Source organism: Engraulis encrasicolus, chromosome 1 (genome assembly GCF_034702125.1).
Source record: "Engraulis encrasicolus isolate BLACKSEA-1 chromosome 1, IST_EnEncr_1.0, whole genome shotgun sequence".
NCBI classification, from domain to species: Eukaryota; Metazoa; Chordata; class Actinopteri; order Clupeiformes; family Engraulidae; genus Engraulis; species Engraulis encrasicolus.
The window spans coordinates 52,178,194-52,200,042 of NC_085857.1; the positions used below are offsets into that span (position 1 = coordinate 52,178,194).

Here is a 21,849-nt window from a genome sequence, read left to right on the forward strand (position 1 = left end):
GTCAGTGGCCTGGCTGGCTAGAGGCTGACAGTGAAGGGAGAGTGGGTTGAGTGTTCAGTATCTTGATTGCTTGATGCATCGTGCTGCTTGCAAGCCTGGTGGTACGGGAACGGAGGCGCCTGTACCTCTTTCCAGAGGGCAGGAGGCTGAACAGTTTGTGTGCGGGGTGGCTTGTGTCTTTGATGATCATCAGTGCTTTCCGGGTGAGGCGTGCGGTGTAAATGTCCTGCAGGGAGGGGAGTGGTACTCCAATGATCTTCTTCGCTGTGTTCACAACACGCTGGAGTGTCTTCCTGTTTTTCTCCGTGCAGCTTCCTCCCCACACTGTGATGCAGCTGGACACGACGCTCTCTATGGTTCCTCTGTAGAATGTTGTCATGATGGAGGGTGTAGCACTTGCCTTCTTTAGTTTGCGCAAGAAGTATAGACGCTGATGGGCCTTCTTCGCCAGTGATGTAGTGTTGGTGGTCCAAGAGAGGTCGTCGCTGATGTGCACTCCAAGGAACTTGGTGCTGCTCACTCCACAGCATCACCGTCGATGGTCAGTGGTGGCAGTTGTTTTTGGACCCTCTGAAAGTTGACGACAATCTCCTTGGTCTTGTTGACATTCAGCAGGAGGTTGTTGTCTTTGCACCATCTGGCCAGCAGGTCTACTTCTTCTCTGTAGTGGGTCTCATCGCCCTTAGTGATGAGGCCCACCAGTGTTGTATCATCCGCAAACTTCACTAGATGGTTAGTGCTGTGGGTCGTTGTGCAGTCATGTGTCAGCAGCGTGAACAGCAGGGGGCTGAGAACACAACCTTGCGGAGCCCCCGTGCTCAGGGTCAGGGTGCTTGAGGTGTTATTCCCTACCCGTACTGCTTGTGGTCTCTGCATCAGGAAGTCCAGCAGCCAGTTGCAGAGGGAGGTGCTGAAACCTAGTTTGTCCAGTTTTCTGATGAGTTGTTGTGGTATTATGGTATTGAATGCTGAACTGAAGTCAATGAACAGCATTCTCACATATGATTCTTTATTGTCCAAGTGGGTGAGGGCTGGATGGAGGGCAGAGCAGATTGCATCCTCCGTGGATCGCTTGGCTCGGTATGCGAACTGGTGGGGGTCCAGGGTGGGGGGTAGGGTGGCTTTGATGTGTGACAGGACTAGCCGTTCGAAGCACTTCATGATTATGGGCGTCAGTGCTACAGGACGGTAGTCATTGAAGCATGATGGTGATGATTTCTTCGGCACGGGTATGATGGTAGCAGCTTTGAAAAGTGATGGGATGACTGCTTGCTCCAGAGAGATGTTAAAGATGTCTGTGAAGACATCCTTCAGCTCTTCTGCACAATCCTTCAACACTCGGCCAGGTATGTTGTCTGGGCCAGCTGCTTTGCGTGGGTTGATGGTGGCCAGTGTCCTCTTCACACTGGCAGAGGACAGGTACAGGGGTTGATCATGGGGGGGAGGGGGAGTTTTCTGTGGATGAGTGTCATTTTGTGCTTCAAAACGGGCAAAGAAACTGTTCAGGTCGTTTAGCAGAGAGGTGTTGTTGTCACAGCTTCGTGGTGCGGGCTTATAGTCCGTGATGGCCTGTATGCCCTGCCACAGGCTCTGTGCATCTCTGCTGTCTTTGAAGTGTGTTGTTATTTTGTCCGAGTATTCCTTTTTTGCTTTCCTGATGCCCTGGGACAGGTTTGCCCTTGCTGCTTTTAGGCCAGCTACGTCTCCTGCTCTGAAGGCTTTGTCTCTGGCCCTCAGCAGTCTGTGAACGTCTCCTGTGAACCATGGCTTCTGGTTGGCCCTGGTGGTGATGCGTTTTATTTCTGTGACATCATCAATGCATTTTGTGATGTAGGAGGTCACGGTGTCTGTGTACTCCTCAATGTCAATGTGGTTGCTGTGGGTGGCAGCTGTTTTGAACATGTCCCAATCTGTGGTTTCAAAGCAGTCTTGTAGTCGTGACACGGCTCCCTCTGGCCATTTTCTCACCTCCTTCAGAGCTGGTTTGGTGAGTTTTACCTTTTGTCTGTAGGCTGGCAGTAGCAGAATCGTTAGGTGGTCTGATAGGCCGATGTGGGGGATGGGCTTTGCCTTGTATGCTCCTTGTTGTTGGGTATAAACAAAGTCCAGGGTGTTTTGTCCTCTTGTTGGGAAGTTAACATGTTGGTGAAATTTTGGAAGTACTGTTTTGAGATTTCCGTGGTTGAAATCTCCCATGACCACTGTGAAGGCATCTGGGTGTGCATCTTGTTGTTCACTGATTCCCCGATGCAGCTCGTTCAGTGCCTCGCTTCTGACGCTGTTGGTGTTGCTAGGAGCGAGGTAAACTGCGACCAGTAGAATGGCGGATATTTCTCTTGGTAGATAGAAGTTTCGGCACTTGATGATCATGAACTCCACTAGTGGAGAGCAGTGTCTCTGTACCACCGTAGCATTTTTGCACCAAGCATCATGTGTGTAAACACATATTCCTCCCCCTCGTTTTTTCTCTGCAAGGGCTCTGTCCGCTCGGTGGCACGTAAGTTGCTCCAGTTGTAAAGCCGAGTCGGGTATGCCGTCGTTCAGCCATGATTCTGTAAACACGGTCACACAGCAGTTCCTCACAGTTTTGTTCGCTGATCTTAGTAGCCGTATGTCATCCATCTTATTGTCCATAGATCTTACGTTTGCCAAGAGAATTGATGGTATTGCTGGACGAGTTGGGTTGGCTGCAAGCCGTGTTACGACGCCACCTCGTTTGCCTCTCTTCCTAATTCTGGAGCACCTCTTTCGCCGTCTCCATGTAGACGGGTCCGATGTATGCCGCCGTAGTATCCCCAGTTCTTTCAGTGTCTCTGTTGGTATATCCAATACATCGCTTAAGTTGTCCATTCTTATCTGCAACAGCTGTTGCCGACTGTACTTGCGTTCCGACATAGTTTCCGACGATAGACATTTCGAAAGACACATTATAACACAAATAAACACTGCGAGTTGGGAGAGTAAGGAGTCGCTGCAGCTACGTGCGCCACGTCCGGCCATATTTAATTCACTCATTGGTGACATTCATAATCAGAGACTACACATTTCCACAGGCAGATGCTGCCATGTCCACCTTTGTGTAAATAACAGAGGGCTTAAATTTCCCCTTAGTTACGTTGGATTAATGGGTTACAAAGTAGCTTCCATGACTGCTCTGGTAAATCAGAAGGCTATACTAAGACGTTCCTTTTAAATGGCTAATATCACTATTGTCCTATAGTGACACAGGGTGTTCCCAGTTTGAACAACTGTTAAACAAACAAACAATTGTTTTCATTGTCCACCAATTATGGAACTAGATACAGTACCACACAAGAGTCAGCAGTCTCAATCTCTCGCAGACATGGCAAAGACTAACCATAGAGAGCCTCCATTCATAATAAAACTTACCCTTCTCATCCATAACGTCTTCCTAAATATGTCATGCTTGCATTCTGTACTCTCCACCAGTGTTAATTTTGTCATCCATTTTTCAATTTAGTCTTAGTCTTAGTCTTGTGTCAAAGTCCATTCTTAGTCTTAGTCGCTTTTAGTCTTTCATTTATGTTTAGTTATTATTTAGTCGACTAAAAGTCCTCAACATTTTTGTCTAGTTTTAGTCTTTCATAAATAATTTTTGTTTGGTCATTATTTAGTCAAACTAAAAGTCCTCAACATTTTTGTCTAGTTTTAGTCTAAACATTTTAGTCTTTAGTTTAAGTCACAATACAATAAAACACAAGGCCTTTAGTAATGCACTAGGACTATTGCCATCCTGGTAATAGCAAATTTATAACACTGTGTCTTAAAGGACACTATGTAGAATTATGTGCCAATGTCATGCCGGTCTCTAAATCCTAACCTAGCTAATCTTTCGGTGAGAATGTTTTTAATCCCACTGTGCCAGCAGTCAATAGTGCATACAAATGTGAATATGTCGCTGGTGCTACGTATTCGTAAAGGGATTTTTGTTTTGTTTGAGAAGCTTCTCTCCCAATATTCGTTAGGGTCAGTCTGCTAAAAGTTACATTCAGGACAGTGGGGTGCGAAAGTGGTCCAGAGCATTCATTTACTAATGACTCAAATAAGTATCGTTGGATGGATTCAGCTGTAATTTATCTTTTTTTTAATCCCATAGTGTCCCTATAAAGGTTGATTACCAATTAACAATTAATTTATAGGTTTTAGTTGTGGTTGTACCAATTTATGTCTGAGCCCCCAAAAAAGTCTACGTCATAGTCGTTTTTATTCTTTCACAAATCATTTTTGTTAGTCAGAATTTAGTCGACTAAAAGTTAGTTCTTAGTCTTAGTCGCTTTTAGTCTTTCACAAATCATTTTTGTTTAGTCATTATTTAGTCGACTAAAAGTCCTCAACATTTAAGTCTCGTTTTAGTCTTTCACAGAACATTTTTGTTAGTCAGAATTTAGTCGATTAAACTCTCAAAAGGTTGACTAGTTGACTAATATATTTAGTCTTAGTCTAGTCGACAAAATTAACACTGAATTCTCCACACACTTTGTACTGTATATTGGTGTGCTCTGGCTATATTGTCTATATAGTGTTTGCATTATCTGTATATTACTGTATTGTGGGGTTTCACTCTTTGATATTTCTGTAAGTAAGAGATGACACCTCACCTCTGACATCGCTTCTTGCTCCAGGCACTCCCACTGTAACAGAAGTCATTGAGGCGATTCCAGAACTTAGACTGTCTAAGGATTCCTGTGAGCTCCATGCAACGGACTGAGCTTCATAAGGCTCCTGTGTGCCACGACCTGAACTTTCCACTAGAACAGAGTGCAATTGAAATATATATAATTATGAAGCTGATTTAAATTTAAGGAAGATACATAGTTATCTTCTAAAAAATATCCTTCATGTTCACTTACTCAGTGGTCGACTGTAAATGCTCTGGTCCAGCTCATTTTCTTCTGTCTGCCATGTTGGTATGTCCGTCCTCCAAACTGGTTCTTCTGTGTAATTTGTTGGGTCATATTGAAAATGATGTCCTTCATTACGAGCCACCAACTGTTCAACTGTTTTTAGAAGATCACGCCAGCTGTCTTCACCAGAGAAATTAACATATCTGTTCTGACATTTGTCAACAAGCCACTTGATGGCATGTCCTTCGCTTTCAATGTACTCCTCAATGCGCCTTCCTGCCAACAAGCCTCCATAATTCTGAAAACACACTATAGTGTGATCCCAAACTGAATCGCCAAGAATCTCAGACAATCTTAGATACTGATTCAGTCTTCTCCTTGTGAATTTCACTTCCGTAGATACTCGCACCACAAAGGCATGTGGTCCAGGACGCAAGAGTGGCAGGTAGGAGATGAACATGGCTCTAACATTCTTAAGGGTGTCGTTGCTTGCCAACATCGTGAGGTAAATTGTAGTGATTGTTCTTCCGAACATGTTGGTTGTTTGTTTCTTTTCAAACTCAAGAGATATTCCTACATACTTTTCTCCGATGGTCTGTCCCTTTCCCTCTGACACCACCATCAACATTATCTCTGAGAGAGGCTGTGCATCTCCTGTGAGACAAACCATTTACAATGATTAAAATGTTCAAATCCTTTACAAAAGTATTATTCTCGTAGTAATAAGTGATTTACACAAGCCAACATTTTCATGTGTGTATTTCCCTGATCAAACAATTTATGTATCATATTCTTAGATTTTACACAAAATACGCAAAGATAAAGAACGATTAAAGCTTTTCATAGAACATTTGAAAACATTTAGTGTTAACCTAAAAGAGGAATTAACCATTGACTTGCCTATGAACATCTTGAACATCTGATCCTGTTTGTTAACTTTAACCATGAAGTCTTCCACTCTCTTGCAGGCATGATTCCTCTTCTCCTCCATATCTCGGGCCCATTTCTCATCAACCTCAAAGGTACACCCTCCATTTTCTGCTACCATCACTTCAATCTTCTTCAGCAGCTCTGTAACCTGTGTTCCATCACCCCAGTGTTCATTGTCAAAAATGTGATATCTGTTCCCACATCTCTCAACAAGCCACTGCAGGTGTTCACCTTCACTCTCTATGTACTGCTCAACAGGTGTGTCTCCCAGCCAGTCTCCATTGGTGAACAGCATCATGGCGTGGTTCCACACTTTGTCACCTAGAACCTCCATGTGTTCTTCAGCAATCTTTCTGTCTTCCTCAGTAAAACACAGGTCCACACAAAGAACCAGCAGGACAGCGTGTGGTCCTGGAGGACACAGAGTCACACTGAATTCAATCTCCTGTTTGATAATCTCAGCCGATTCATTGAAGTTAATATTACGCCACCATCCTGGAACATCAACTACAGTGACCTGTCTGCCTGCTACATCACCCTGCCTCCTCATGCACTCAGCTGTTCTTATCATGTCAAACTTGTGTTCACCCAGAATGGTATTTCCTGCTGAAGTCCTTCCATGGAACTTTGTTCCCAGGAGTACCATCCCCATTGATGGCAGCTGTTTCAGTCCTGTTCAGGCACAATGCACTTTTAAATATTACTTGCATATTACAAAATAGTGTATCAATAAATCAACACTTATAGGACCACAACATTTATTTTTGCCATTGGGGCCTTAATTGTGATGTGTAGTGAGGTGAACAGCATACCTCTGAAACTTTGTTCAAATGACATGAAGTACATGCAATGTACCACTTCATAGTAGGCTAGATAGACAGCCGAATTGCTGTTCTATTTATAGCCTATTTTTACTAACTTATTTTTACTGTACTTACTTCATAATTTGGTGTAGGGGTTCTTATTCATATGAAACGTTTGTCATCTCTATGGGGAGTCACTCATTGGCTGACGACCCAGACAAAGAATTTAGTAAAATCACTCCTGAAAGTCGACGGCGCGAACGTCATTCTTACCCTTACTACGGCTGTGTAATGCTCGAACTGCTGAGTTCAACTGTCCTGCATAGAAGTGTGCTGGGAAGGTGCGACTTCGCTGGGCTGTCAGTACGACGAAGGGCTTCTGCCGCAGCGGAAAAGTGGACAAAAGGGCCTTACGAGTACTTTTTGGACACTTTGGAGACTTCTTCGCCGACCCTTTGTGACATTTCGTCAAAGGAGTTTGTCACATGAGTCACAAGAGGCTAACCCCCCAACTAGCTTGACTAGCATGCTAACTGCCACTTAGCTAATGGTTATGCCTCAAGGAGAGGAGGAACACCGTGACTGCATCGCAGGCTGCGGATTCCCCATCTCGTCGAGGGACCCCCACCTTCTCTGCATTGTGTACCTCAGGTTTCATTGGGACGGTCTCATTGGGACTATGTGTAAGAGGTGTCAGCGCTTGGACTCTGCCCCCTTGGAAGGTTGCCTAGCTGCCCTGAAGCGCATGCTAATGGTGTCCTACTGCGAGGGCACCGAGCCTGAGGAGGAGTCTATGGTGGAAAAGGAGGAAGACACCGACGGCAGTTCTGTCGCTTCATCTACTCCCTCTTCCGCCTCGCCCCGCGTCCTCGGCTACTTTGAGATCTCAGATATCGCATTCAGGCCAAGCCGACTGAAAACCGTGCCAGTGCCCGATCCTGCACCTGATCGCGAACCGGCCATCGTGTTCACACCACATATTTTAGCGTTCACAATCCGGAAAGTTGGTTAGTAATGCGAACCACAAAATACTAGGTTTTTCTTCGCGAACTGTGACGACAGCGTTGGCGTTGGTTCATCCGGGTTACCCGATATGAACATGGGCGGTTCGCAGATAAGCACTTAAGTGCTGAACGTAACTGGTGTGGGCACCGGCAACGGCTCCATCCTGGTCGGCCTGAAAGCCCTAAGAGAGAGCAGCTCGTCGGTTGGATGTGCCGTGGCAAAGGGTGGCTCGATGGGGTGATTTTACTAAATTTTTCGTCTAGGTCGTCAGCCAATGAGTGATTCCCCATAGAGATGACTCACTCATCTCACTCATACGAGTCCTATTGTTATCCTTTCAAGCGCAGCATGCCAAGGTTTCATGACATCAAAATGATAAATGGTAGAAAGCTGGTGAAATCTCACGTTCGTAAAGCTTGTAATTTTGTTTCAGCATCCAGAACATGGACATATTCAAACCATTGTAGAATTGTAGCCGTATTGAAAAGTGAGAGCTTCATCTTGACATCTTGTTATGAACAGCTGACTGCTGTATAGGGCTGTAGTAGACAGAGCTAAGCTAAACCCTGGCTGTCAATGAATGGGCGCGCACAGAGATGATATCACTTCTGCGTCTCTGTTTTACACTTTTTTACACACATCCTGGGAGATTTAAACTTTGAAATGGCACTGCTACGGAATTGTATCACAATGGATATATTAAGAAACACTGAATATGTGTCTGCGACGGATTTAAAGTCAACGCTTTTTGGACTCCCGTTGTATGGCATTTGGGGGAAATCGCACAACCTAATATCTCACAGAAATCTTCTAATCAGACAGAAGTTCCACAGGTATGTTGTTCACCTCACTACACATCACAATTAAGGCCCCAATGCCAAAAAACGGTGTGGTGAAAGTGTTATATACACTTGCATTTACAGTACATTACCATACCATCAACCTCTGATGTGATTTTCAATATCTTTTTCCACCATATGATCACTGTTATTTTACTTGTCTGGATTAGTGTTTTTTTTTAAGATAGAAAGTTATTCACTAATGCTTATTTTTCACCTACCAGATGAAAGCCCTTGATATCGGCTTTTGACTTTTTGCAGTCGCTTCTCTGCTCTGTCTTCCATTTGTCTCTTCCAGTCTGACACTTCCTGTATTTTTTTCTTGTCCATTTGCCAGTTCTCACTAGAGTTTCCAGCTGTAATTTCAACTATTTTCTTCAACAGCTCACTGACTTGAACTTGGTCCTTACTGTAATTGTTGAGGACATGATATCGATTACTGCACCTTTCAATGAGAGATTTCAGGTGTGTCTCACATTCAATGTGTTGTTCGATGCTTGTGTCTACCAGCCAGTCTCCATGGGTGAAGAGGACAATTGTGTGACTCCAGACTCCCTCTCCAAGAAGACTCACATGCTGATGCATTGACATCTCTTGCCTGCTAGTAAAAGCAGCTCCGGCACGTATCACAATAAGAATGCAGTGTGGACTTTCATCACATAGGCTTTGGGAGAGAACAATTTCCTTTCTGATCATCTCAGAGCTGGACCTGGATGCTTTATAGCTGTACCATCCAGGAGCCTCTACCAGAGTGACCTTCGTCCCTGCTACCTCTCCCTGTCTCTTCACACAGACAGCAGATCTCTGTCCAGGTTGAAACTCCTCTTTGCCCAGGATGGTGTTTCCAGATGAACTCTTCCCAGAACCTTTACATCCCAACAGCACAGCCCTAACTTCGGAGTGGAATTTGAAACCTATTCAGGTAAAGCATGAAGAGTTATTAGATTTAAGGAATAAGGAAATATGCGTCAATATCAGAGGGTCACACATGTAACAGTAGCCTTCATTACAGTGTCTATGTGTGATTTCAATAGTAAACTGGGATTTCCTAGCTGTGCTGGGTGGACCAAATGGTTATGGATACAATCTAAAAACCAAAGCTGAAAATACTAAAAACCAAGGGGAAGTCTTTAAGATGGAATCAATCAATCAATATAATTGTCTGAATTTTCCATAAGCCTATCAGTACATTGAGTCAAACTAATTTTGTCAGATTGTTAAATTTTTATGTTAATTTTATACTGCCTTCAAATACTAAATTTGAAACTGAAAGCAAAAACTTGAAACTGAAACGTAACCTTATCAACAGCATAAAAACCAAGCCGTATTGAAGCCTGGGCACCATACCAAACCATGGCCCCCATACCACTGCACCCCTCCAACCTGAAAACCGTGCTGTGCAATCCTTTAACATTAATCTGCACGGTAAAAAACTGTCACCCTACCCACACTACCATGATCTCACCCCTCCTTTCATCACCACAACAGAGGTAGCTACCATGTTATTGTGGCACCTCTCATTCCCCACGACAACCGAGACAACTGTGGCATGGAACCACTTCATCATACTGCTCTCTTGAGGTGATACTCAGAATTATCCACAACTACAGAGAGACACAAGCATTTGCACTGTGTGCAGTATTGCGACCATTAATTATTTGCAGTTTCCTTCATGATAGTACATTTACCAGTGTGCATAGAAAATTCTGGGGAGCATAATTAAACAAAGCTGAAATTTCATAATCAAGTTATCAACATAGCAAACAGGATACCTGCTACCATTAATTATTTGCAGTTTCCTACATGATAGTACATATACCAGTGTGCATAGAATATTCTGGGGGAGCATAATTAAACAAAGCTGAAATTCCCTAATCAAGTTATCAACATAGCAAACAGGATACCTGCTACCATAATACCCACAAGCAATCAAATAGCTAGCCAGCCAACAAACTAGTCCGCCAGCCTACCAAAAGAGTCAGTTGTCAGCTAGCCAGCCAAAGAGCCTGCTAACCAACTAACACTCAGTTAGTCAGCCAACTAACCAACAAACAAGTCAGTACTATAGCTAGCCAGATAACAAACCAGTCAGCCAGTCAGCCAAAAGAGTCAGTTGTCAGTTAGCCAGCCAAACAGCCGGCCAACAAACAGTCAGCTAGCCAGCCAAAGAGCCTGCTAACCAACTAACACTCAGTTAGTCAGCCAACTAACCAACAAACAAGTCAGTAGTATAGCTAGCCAGATAACAAACCAGTCAGCCAGTCAACCAAAAGAGTCAGTTGTCAGTTAGCCAGCCAAACAGCCGGCCAACAAACAGTCAGTTGGTCGGTCAGTTAGCTCACTAACCAACAATCCGGACAGAGAGCCAGCTAACCAGCACTGTGCTGTGCCATTTAGGCAAGCAACTCAATTATTGTGACAGTCTGAGTTTATACAGTCTTGCACTTTAAATGTCTGTATGAGCACTGTCTATGTCCATACTGTCTTAAGTCCATGTATAAGTACTGTCTATGTCTATACTGTCTATGTCCTTACCTAGATTTAGTCTATATCTGTATGGGAAAGCAAGAAATGTAATTTCAAATTCTTTGTATGACCAGTGCATGTAAAGAAATTGACAATAAAACCTACTTGACTTGACTTGACTTGAAAGTGAACTATGTGACCAGAGGGATTAGCTTTGGCAGCTGCAGGCAGTAATTCAACCATGTTGTGACAGTCCATTGCACTCAAGTGAGGTCAGGTACTAATTGACAGATTGATTGGGAACTACCATTGTTCCTGGTTGATGGCAGAGCCATACAGAGAACAGAGTTACGCGATTGAAGGACCAGGAATTAAATTGCAGCCCCGCCTTTCAACGAGATAAGGTTGTGCCTAAAGCGGCTGTCTTCCCATAGACTCAACATAGAACCACCACATTAACAGCCAAAAATAAGGACTAACGAACTATACTGCGGGGTAATCACCACAAATATGTAAACTATCAACTGTCTGATAATCACAACAGTTTTACCACCTGTGATGTTTATCTGAAGTTATTACTACGAACAGCAAGTCTTGTCATATTCCCTGCATTGCATCGCATTGCATTTGCTGTGTGCTACGCCCACTACTAGGCACTAACATTCGCAACGCTGAGCAGTACTGATAAGCTAAAACAGCTAATTTTCCTAATGAGAAATTCGGCCCTAGCACACAGCGGAGATCGCCTGACTCTGTTCTCTGTATGGCTCTGGTTGATGGTAGGCAATGCCAATCATGTCATGCAGCATATTTGACTTTCAATTGTGCAATGGCACTTCACAAGATGGCCTAATTTTGTTTACTAGGTGGCAATATTCTGATTTAAAATTGGATGCTGGAGTTTGGGCGTGCACGTCCAAGACAAATGCATTAGCAGGCAACTTAAAAAGTGTATGCGTATAGCTAGCAACATTTCCTAACATAGACCTTCTTCTAATAAGGCCTGACAATTTGTGATTACAATCATGGCCTGGAAACATGATGTCACTACCCAAAGTGACATACAGATATGCAACATTGGTTACGGTCCCTAGGGCACTTTAGGGTTAGGAGGGACTTGAACCTGCAACTCTCTGATCTTAAGTCCACCTCCCTAACCATTAGGCCAAGGCTGCCACATAGTGCACTCAATCAATCATGGCCTAGAGCCAGGAAACACCTGTTCGAACAGCACAGTTGTTAACTGTGATATGACGAAAAGACTCTTTGGATGTCACGGTAACAAATTGTGGCAGGATGTCACAGTATGTTACTGTGAAATGAATGCAATAGCCAGTAACTCATTGTGAGTTCACATTATTTTCTACTGAGCCCACAGTAAGATATTGTTACACACTTGAAGTGGGCGAAAGTTCAATGGGAAGGCATGTCAGTTGGGTTGAAGGCTGACGCCTTCACCCAAAGTGATATACAGATACACAACATTAATAATGGTCCCTAGGGCAATGAAGGGTTAGGGGGGATTTGAACCTGCAACTCTCTGAACCTGAGTCCACCTCCCTAACCATAAGGCCAAGGCTGCCACATAGCCCATCTTGAGCCTTCAGACACTTCATGGACATTTACAGCAAACTATTTAGTCATCAAATGAGGGAGGGGCTTAGGACATACTGGCTGTCTTCAGATCGTGTCCCATCATGCAATGCACTTATGGAGAGTCATTTATCTAGAACAGTGGTTCCCAACCTTTTTCTTCAGGGACCCATGTTTTTTTTACCATTGTAAGCTTTGGTGACCCAACATCGCGAGCGCCCGCACAAGAGGGAGTCACAAGATACCCTCGGTTTCCTTAGAAAACTCATTTTAGTTATTTTATTCCTCTATTCGTCTTTAGTCAAATATAAAATGAATGCTTAATGTAGCACTTATATTTTGTTGCCTCTATGCATATAGTTAAATAAAAATAAATGCTTTGTCATTTATTCAACATGGGCTTTATATGGCATTTAAAATTAAACCCCTTAAAATCAAGAAGGCTTCGCGACCCTCTTTGGGGACCCATAGGTTGGGTCCCGACCCATAGGTTGGGAACCACTGATCTCGAAGGAATATCTTAAGTTCGTTTCAAAATATTACTCCTTGTTATATTCTGCGTTTATTGTAGGGGTTTTACTATTTAAAGTGGTACACAAGAAAAATGACCATATTCCCACCGTCATGAAGATGGTCACGTATATCTCCCAATATATATAAGCTCATTCTCCCATTGCTTGACAGAGAGTGGGAAAAAGTAGACTACTAAGGATTAGAGATGCACCGGATCCGGATTTTTAGGATCCTGCCGGATACCGGATCCACTGCTTAAGATCCTGCCAGATCCGGAACCGGATACCGGATCCTACGAAAGGGTTGAAACACATAGCCTACTCGCACACTTGGGCCCTTTTTATTACGTTGGCTCAAACTATTTTTTAGACTCATTGGCTTACTGCCACACTATCTGCACTGGCCGCTTCCAAAGGGCTTACACTCCATGCAGCAATTGGCAATTGTGAAAGACTGACTGAAAAACCTAGGCTAGAAATGCACCAGATGCTGATTTTTAGGTAACTGCCAGATACCAGATCCACTGCTTAAGATCCTGCCGGATCCGGATCCTGTGAAAAACCCTATTATCCTGCCGGATCCGGAACCGGATCTTGGATCCTGTGCATCTCTACTAAGGATGGCTATGCATGCATACCACAAGACTGAAAATTAAATAGTTTGCTGAAAATGTCAATGAAATGTGTGATTGTAATGAAGAAGCCAAACTGTGTATAACTGAAGTTGTGCCCCGATGCACTGATAATTCAATAGATACTCCACCCACACAGTAGTTTACTGTGATGTCTCCTAGTTCATCACTTTGGCATGCTGGTAATCTTTGAAGATCACAATAAAATACTGTGATGTGCAAGTTAGGTGAGGAATGGCAAGTGCTACAATGATTTCAGAGTAATTTGCTGTGTGCCGTGTGACCATCACAGTAAAATAGTGTACCAGAACATCAGAGTAAATAGCTGTGAGATTTCACAGTAAATTACTCTGAAATCCTTCAAATTTTTTAGTGTGTGGAATTTAATCCTTGAATCTCAACCTAATTTGACACTCATACCTGTACATATACGAACTGGCTAACCACAGTTGTAGGCCTATATTCATTTGACAGTTATGATGCATTCTTATTTGATTTTTTTAGTTTGTTTCTTACCTTTCATTGACCATGACCTGGACCACGTTCTGTTTTTCTGTTTTTGTCCTTTTCTCTGCTCTGCCCTCTTATTTGCTGACATTCGCTTCTTTTCATTTTCCAGTATTGTTTTTGATTCCACCTCATAGTGATGGCCGTTGTTTTCCAAAACAATTTCCTCAATCTTCTCCAACAGCACTTGGACTTGTAGGTCATCCTTGTTCTTAATGTCAAGGACATGGTACCTTTTGTCACATCTCTCTACCAGGCTCTCAATATTGCCATCACCCACTAAAATCTCCTCCTCTGTAGGAGTCTCACGTATAAAGAGGACAAGAGAGTGTTTCAAAGCGTGATTTCCCAAAAGATGTAGGTGGTTTAATGTGGCTTCTCTTTCTTCTCCTTTGAATTTCATGTCTTCATGTATGACCAAAAGAACCGCATGAGGTCCAGGAGGACACAGCATCACACTGAGCACAATTTCTTGTTTAATGAAGTTGGACGAGTCATTTTGATGATAAAGATCATGGTCTGTCCATCCTGGGGTGTCCACCACAGTGACCTGTCTGCCTGCTACTTCTCCTTGTCTCTTCACACACTGCAGCGTTCTCAGATTTGGGTCAAATGCTGCTCTGCCCAGGATGATGTTTCCTGCTGACGTCTTGTCAGCTGTTTTGTTCCCCAATAGCACAATCCTCAATTCTGGAAGAGGACCACCACCTGCTTTTAGAGAGAGTACGTAAAATGTTCATAATTTTAAAACAATCTTTAAGACTATCTCAAAATCCTTTACTAGAATCATTTTAATAAAATATTATAAATGCACCTGTAAAACAAACACATTTATTTAAAGCGTCCAGGCGTCAAAAACACATGCCCTTCACCATAATGAGTATGTTTTGAACAACATAGCTCTAGTCTAAGGGGAACGATGTACAGTACAGGCCAAAAGTTTGGACTCACATTCTCATTTAATTAATTATCTTAATTTTGTGGCTATTTACAGAACATAGTACATTGTCAGGGAGGGCATCAAAAGTGTGCATGAACACATGTATAATTATGTGCTTAACAAAAAAAATGAAAATATAAAAATAAATAAAAACATTTTAAAAATGTAAAAAAAAATTCCAAACAGTGACGTCAACACAGCAAAACTGAGGGCCACACGTTTCAGCAAGTTTATTTCTCTGTCTATTTTCAAGTAAAAATACCCAGTCATTCAAGTCAATCTCAACTGATACAAGCAATACAATCAAGACTTTCTCGATCTGATAATGGGTCACTTGGTCAAACATACCTGGTACAAAAAGTGAAAAGTGAAAAAAACCTGCCACTGATTCCCTCCAACACAGGTTTGACCTTTCCAAGTAACTGGCTGTGAATCAATATCAGATCAAGAAAATGACTATAAAATGCTTGTATTGGCAAGTGTTTAAAACTAGGTTTTAGGGCTCAAAATTCCAGTTCTACAATTCTAGTGAGTTATTGGAGGACGTTAATGTTCAATTAAGATTGACACGACTGACTGGGCATTCTTACTTGAAAATAGACAAAAAATAAGCTTATTGAAAGGTGTGTGGCCATCAGTTGTGCTGTGTTGACGCCAGGCTGACAGACAGCTGATATTACTGTTGGGCAACAGCTAGAATGATATTATTATGTATTATTATTTAGAGATACACCGGATCCTGATTTTTAGGATCCTACCGGATACCGGATCCACTGCTTAAGATCCTGCCGGATCCGGAACCGGATACCGGATCCTACGAAAGGGTTGAAACACATAGCCTACTCGCACACTTGGGCCCTTTTTATTACGTTGGCTCAAACTATTTTTTAGACTCATTGGCTTACTGCCACACTGTCTGCACTGGCCGCTTCCAAAGGGCTTTCACTCCATGCAGCAATTGGCAATTGTGAAAGACTGACTGAAAAACCTAGGCTAGAAATGCACCAGATGCTGATTTTTAGGTAACTACCAGATACCGGATCCACTGCTTAAGATCCTGCCGGATCCGGATCCTGTGAAAAACCCTATTATCCTGCCGGATCCGGAACCGGATCTTGGATCCTGTGCATCTCTATTATTATTATTATTATACATACATTATAATTGTTGGTTGATAAACTATGAGTATGCATCTTGGATAGTCCACTAAAAACAAACAAATAATACAAAAAATCCATTCAGGCACTTGCTGTCGTTGCGCCACCCTGAGGTGTGTTACTGCTGAGACGTCACTGACCCAAGTGCATGTAGGCATCACAACTCCATGGCCCTCAACCCCAGCACTCGCAACAGTTATACACATACCTGCAAACTCAGGCTAATCGCGGCATCGCGGCGCCACCCCCCCCCCCCAAAAAAAAAAGAACAGGGAAAAAGACAATATTTTATTTACTAGGCCTACACTCTAAGAAATGTTCCCTGCAAAATAACGGCAGTTACTGGCAATTATATTTACCTGTAATTCTACTGTTATTTCACACCAAAAATCAAATACAGCTCATTGCTGTTTAATGTATCACAGTATATAACATTTTTTCAGCAGCAATTGAACTGTTAAATAACAGTACTCTACAGAAAAATAACAGTACATTTCAGTTAAAAAGTTGAATTGTACTGTGTGATGACAGGCAAATACTGGGTCATAGTTGTATTCATGAATATGGCCATGGCAACTTCCCACCCCACCCATCATTCTCCATAACTGTGGTACCCTGGCCATGTTACCACCCCACCCTCCCATCGTTCACCATGACTGGAGTGCCTTGAGCATGATACTATGGTGCAATGCTGTATTGAAAAAATGGTTTGCAGTGGTCCTTTGAAAGTGTGGGCATGAACAAAATGTCAGAGTACGCAGTGCTATGTTACAATGATAGTGTGCAAGGTGGGCTTTTTACTGTATCTCTTGATGAGCCAATGATGAATATAGCATTGGTCAGCCTTTAAAAAAATATTTTGCACCAAGTAGCACAGCAAACAAGCAGCACTACAAGCTAGCTCTCAAAGCAATGCCAAATTTGCAGCAGGCACATTATATGCCACAATGCCACAAATGATGCCACATACAGCAAGCTTTCACAAAGAGGAAAGTGTGCAAGCATGTAAGCAAGCTTGTAGGCAAGCTTGTAGGCAAACAAGTGCTATGCTGTGCCATGCAGGCCAGCCAGCAGGCAGGCAAGCAACTGAAGTGTTGATAGTCCAGATTTATATACAGGTGCAAGAGTACCATGTGACCAGAGTCATCAGGCCCTTGGCAGGTGACGCCCGTAATTGAATAATGGCATAACAGCCCTACTCAGGTGAGGCCAGGCACTGATTAGCAGATTGGTTTAGATGGGGCTGCTTGTTGCAAGAGTGTTACAAGTTCTTAAAATGTTTCAGCCATTCACACTTTCATCACTATCAAAATGCATGTGCTACTCACACTTTGCTGCATCAAGCACTTTTTAAGTATTGCAGTTTCCTTAGAAATTGTTTCATCATGCTTGACAGTATCAGATAATCTTTAACCAGTCAGAATGACTTCAGTTCTTCAGGTGGTATTGAAGTTTGATGGTGATCACGGACAAGTGGAGGATGAATGGGTGCTGCCTAAAATAACTTGTTATTTTCTAGAGATGCACCGGATCCGGTTCCGGTTCCGGTTCCGGATCCGGATCCGTCAGGATAATAGAGTTTTTCACAGGGTCCGGGTCCGGCAGGATCTTAAGCAGTGGATCCGGTATCCGGCATGTTACCTAAAAATCAGGGTCTGGTGCATGTTTAGCCTAGGCTTTTCAGTCTTTCACAACCCCAATCACTGCATGGAGTGAAATCCCTTTGGAAGCGGCTATTGAAGGCAGTGTGGCAATAAGCCAATGAGTCTAAACAATAGTTTGCGCCAACGTAATAAAAAGGGCCCACGTGTGCGAGTAGACTATATGTTTCAAACCTTTTGTAGGATCCGGTATCCGGTTCCGGATCCGGCAGGATCTTATTCAGTGGATCTGGTATCCGGCAGGATCCTAAAAATCAGGATCCGGTGCATCTCTAGTTTTTTCCACAACGGCGAATACTGCTATTGTGCAGTACTTACTGTTTATGCTCAATATGTGACTCAAAGTAATATTTTCACAGTAGTTGTCTGTTTTTTCGAAAAGCAGTAGAATGCTGTTGCAGAATTTCCGTAAATAAACAGCTATTTGTTACAGTGTACACTATTAGAAATCAGACTTCTGAATTAATTTTACTCATCACAAGCCAATATATGTCTTACAAGCCCAACATACACCCAGAGGCAATTCTAGGTTGAGTTGGGACGCCAAGCGAAAATCGTAGCCTACTGTATAGTCTTAGCTGTTCACCATCTAGTTTGGGGCCCCCAAGCGGCTGCCTATCTAGCTGCCTATCTAGCCAGGTGACAAGAAGCGCCTCTGCACTCACCACCTGTCAAAATTTAAGTTGTCCTATTTACCAGCCAAAATGAGGGAGCACATGGTCACTTGAGGTTGTCTTAACTTTGAGCCCCACTGCAATTGACTATGAAATTAAAGCATTTGCTGTTTTTGGCTTAAGAGGGTAATGTATAATACAAATTAGCTATATGAAATAGTACCAAGGCATTTTAGTAAATTAATGAATGAATGATGGTCAAATTTCAGCATTTCCCCAATAAAATTATGTTGTACTATGAAGAAGCATTAGATTGTAGAATAAGATAACAGATGTCATCTAGGTTAATAGGCTATTTAGACTAATAATATTATGTCCTTGGTGGCTAACATTAAAATCATGATTGCACGTTGCAAAAATATTCATATAATAGCTATTGAGGGGCGGGGGCACGACATTCCTCTGACGTTTATGAAGGTTTCATTGAGTGTGTAGAGAGGGCTCTCACTATTGCCGGTTAAATGATCAGACATAAGGGAACCAAATTTACCGGTAGTTCTCTGCTAATCTGCCACTTTATAGCGCAGTCGGGCCCTGCCTAACGTCATTCTAACACATTTTCTCACTCTGAAGTATCCAATACCGTTTTGGTCAAGTATCAAAACTAGCATCAAGATATTGTCGTCAAATCAAATAAAGCTAAGCAACCGTGTTAGGACCGCAGACCTGCTGCCGTTGGGCTATTTATTTTCACAAGTGGACGTAGCTAATGAAGCATTCACAATTCCCAAACCCTGCTCAAATCCCGTTTACCTTTGGAACAGTGATTTGGACAGCGGTCATTTGTAAAAGGAAAGCGATGGTACCGAAGGTAGAAGATAATGACAGGTGGATACGTGTATTTCACAGCCACCGTTTCATCAGCTGTTCACTCTGACTGGTGCCTCGAAGTTTTGCCGCTAGTAGAACTAGCCTCTGAATTAGCGCTCTGATTGGTCAATGTTTCCCCCGAACTAGCAGATTCTATGAGTACCGTATCCAGTCTATCTGTCTGTAGTCTGTCTCCGTCTGCCTACCACCCCCCCCCCCCCCCCCCCAAAAAAAAAAAAAACCTTCTTCGGATCTACACAATTCACGTAAGTGACCTATTTTGAGAACAAATAGAATTTCGCCGAAAGGTGACAAGTTTGCAGGTATGTATACAAAATAATTACATTTATTTCATGTAACAATAATAAGAACATTAAAAAAACGAAATACACGGTGTGGGCGAGGGGGGGTGTTAAGTATGTCACTCATACAACATTACAGTGAGCATTTAGTAAAACATTACGACTGGTTCATTATCATAATGGTAACAGTGATTACTACTTTTGGGGAGCGCACGCACCAATCAATACACGCATCGAGAGTGTAGGCGCAGATGTCGACCTTTTTGGTTTCCGTCCCATAATGGTAACAGCAAATTAAGAACGGGGGCCAAGACTGTTGCCTCTTACTTCATGGGCCTATATTTGACAGATGGGCCTATATCAACTCTCTGCTGAAAATACTCAACCACATTATAACAACATTGCTATGTCATTACCAATAGCCTTAAGTAACACATTGAGGCATGGTCATTCATTTTGGTGACAGTATACTTTTAACATAGGCTCTGCACAAAAGGGTAAACAAAATATTTTCTTTCTTCGAGTTCCCAAAATGTGCCCATGTACGTACAAACCTCAACTCCGATGAAGTTGGGACGTTTGGTAAACAGTGAATAAAATCAAAATGCTATCATTTTCAAAACATTCAATCTATTCATTAGATGGAGAATAGTGAAAAGACAACATATTAAGTGTTAAAACCGAGAAAAAATATTGTTTTGGGGGACATATGTACTCATTTCTAATTTGATAAATCCAACACGTCTCAAAAGAGTTGGGACGGGGATCAGTGAAATTTAGTAAACATCCAAATAAGATAAAACAACAAAGAAGAACATTTCAAAATGAATTGTACTGACGGACAATATAGGTGTCCAGGTATAAGATCATCACAGAGAGGCTGAGTCACTAAGAATTAAAGATGCAAAGGGAATAATTACCATAGTTATTACATACATTTTTGAATTCCCTTTGATTTTCCCACGATTGAGTGTATATAAGACATATTTTTGTTAATAAAATCATTGTATAGGTTCATGACATCATGAAATATATATTGGCTGTAGTCTCACTCTAGCACTCCAGGAATTAGAGCTATTGAAAATTGACCATATTAAGAATGCTTAATGCATGAAAATGATACAGGGGTGTAAAATTATCCTAAGCACCTGAGCTCACTTGAAATAGACCCAGAAGACATGGGAAACTGTCCTTGGTAACACTTTATTTTAGGGGACACATCTATTAGCACTAATACATACAATATTAATGCCTGTGTAAGTAACTTGTAAGGCATGTACTAAGCAAAATAAGACAGTTGTTAAGCATGTATTCACAAATGTCTTGTTCATGCCCAATTAGGGATGTATTACTAATATAACCTTAGTAAGGACCAGTAAGCCTATATTTCTATTTATTAGTAAGTAGTAAGTGGCAGAATACAGTGTGTATAAGCTCCCGACACACTGTGTGAACAAACCCTGAACAGTGTGAAAACAGATGCAGAATAAGGGTCCCTATTCTAAAGTGATGCATTGGTCAGCCGAATTCGAGACGATTCGTCGAATGAATTGGTGAGAGGGGACCATTCGAACAAAACGTTGGACCATTCGTAGAAGGCATGGGGCGTTTCGTGCAGTACCTGAGGATTTTTCGTCGAAGACCTAAGGACGTTACGTTCAATCCATGCAGACCTTTCGTGTAACTGGGCAGATGTTTAGTTTAGTCTGCCTATTTTATTAGCCTATTATTTTTTTATATTTTATCAAACTTGTGTGCCTACCACCACAATGCAATGAAAACAAAAATCGAACCATGTAGAAAGTGCGTGCGTCTCTATTTTTTTAAATTAATTATTAATTTTAGTTCAGGCTGCTTTTTTATCATTAGGCCTATTTTATAGCCTATTTTATATATTGTAACGGACTGCCTCTGCCTCCTCCGGAGTGAGATAACAGCGTTACCCCCTGTGAACTACACGCGCAGCCTATAAAATGGAGTTAATTTCAAATGGCGGGTGAGACTGTCAGGAAGCAACAAGCCGAGAGAGCAAGAGAGAGGGAACCATGAAGTGTGCGCCGAGAAGATCACCATTCGCAAGAATCGCTAAAGCCAGACATTGATGTGAGCTGTTCCAAATTGAGAGGGTTTTGCAAAAGTGCACTACTAAACGT

General features: G+C 42.4%; 1 protein-coding gene across 1 annotated transcript in view; it reads right to left on the reverse strand.

Moving 5' to 3' along the window:
• Window positions 1–5,492: 5,492 nt before the first annotated feature.
• Window positions 5,493–21,849, reverse strand: part of LOC134458191 (GTPase IMAP family member 8-like) — a 34,597-nt gene continuing 18,240 nt past the window's right edge. The window contains exons 3-6 of the mRNA XM_063210358.1: window positions 14,162–14,863; window positions 8,664–9,356; window positions 5,755–6,467; window positions 5,493–5,519 (exon numbers count right to left, since the gene is read on the reverse strand). Of these exons, the coding sequence (XP_063066428.1) occupies window positions 5,493–5,519; window positions 5,755–6,467; window positions 8,664–9,356; window positions 14,162–14,863 (2,135 nt within the window). The remainder of the gene's footprint in view (window positions 5,520–5,754; window positions 6,468–8,663; window positions 9,357–14,161; window positions 14,864–21,849) is intronic.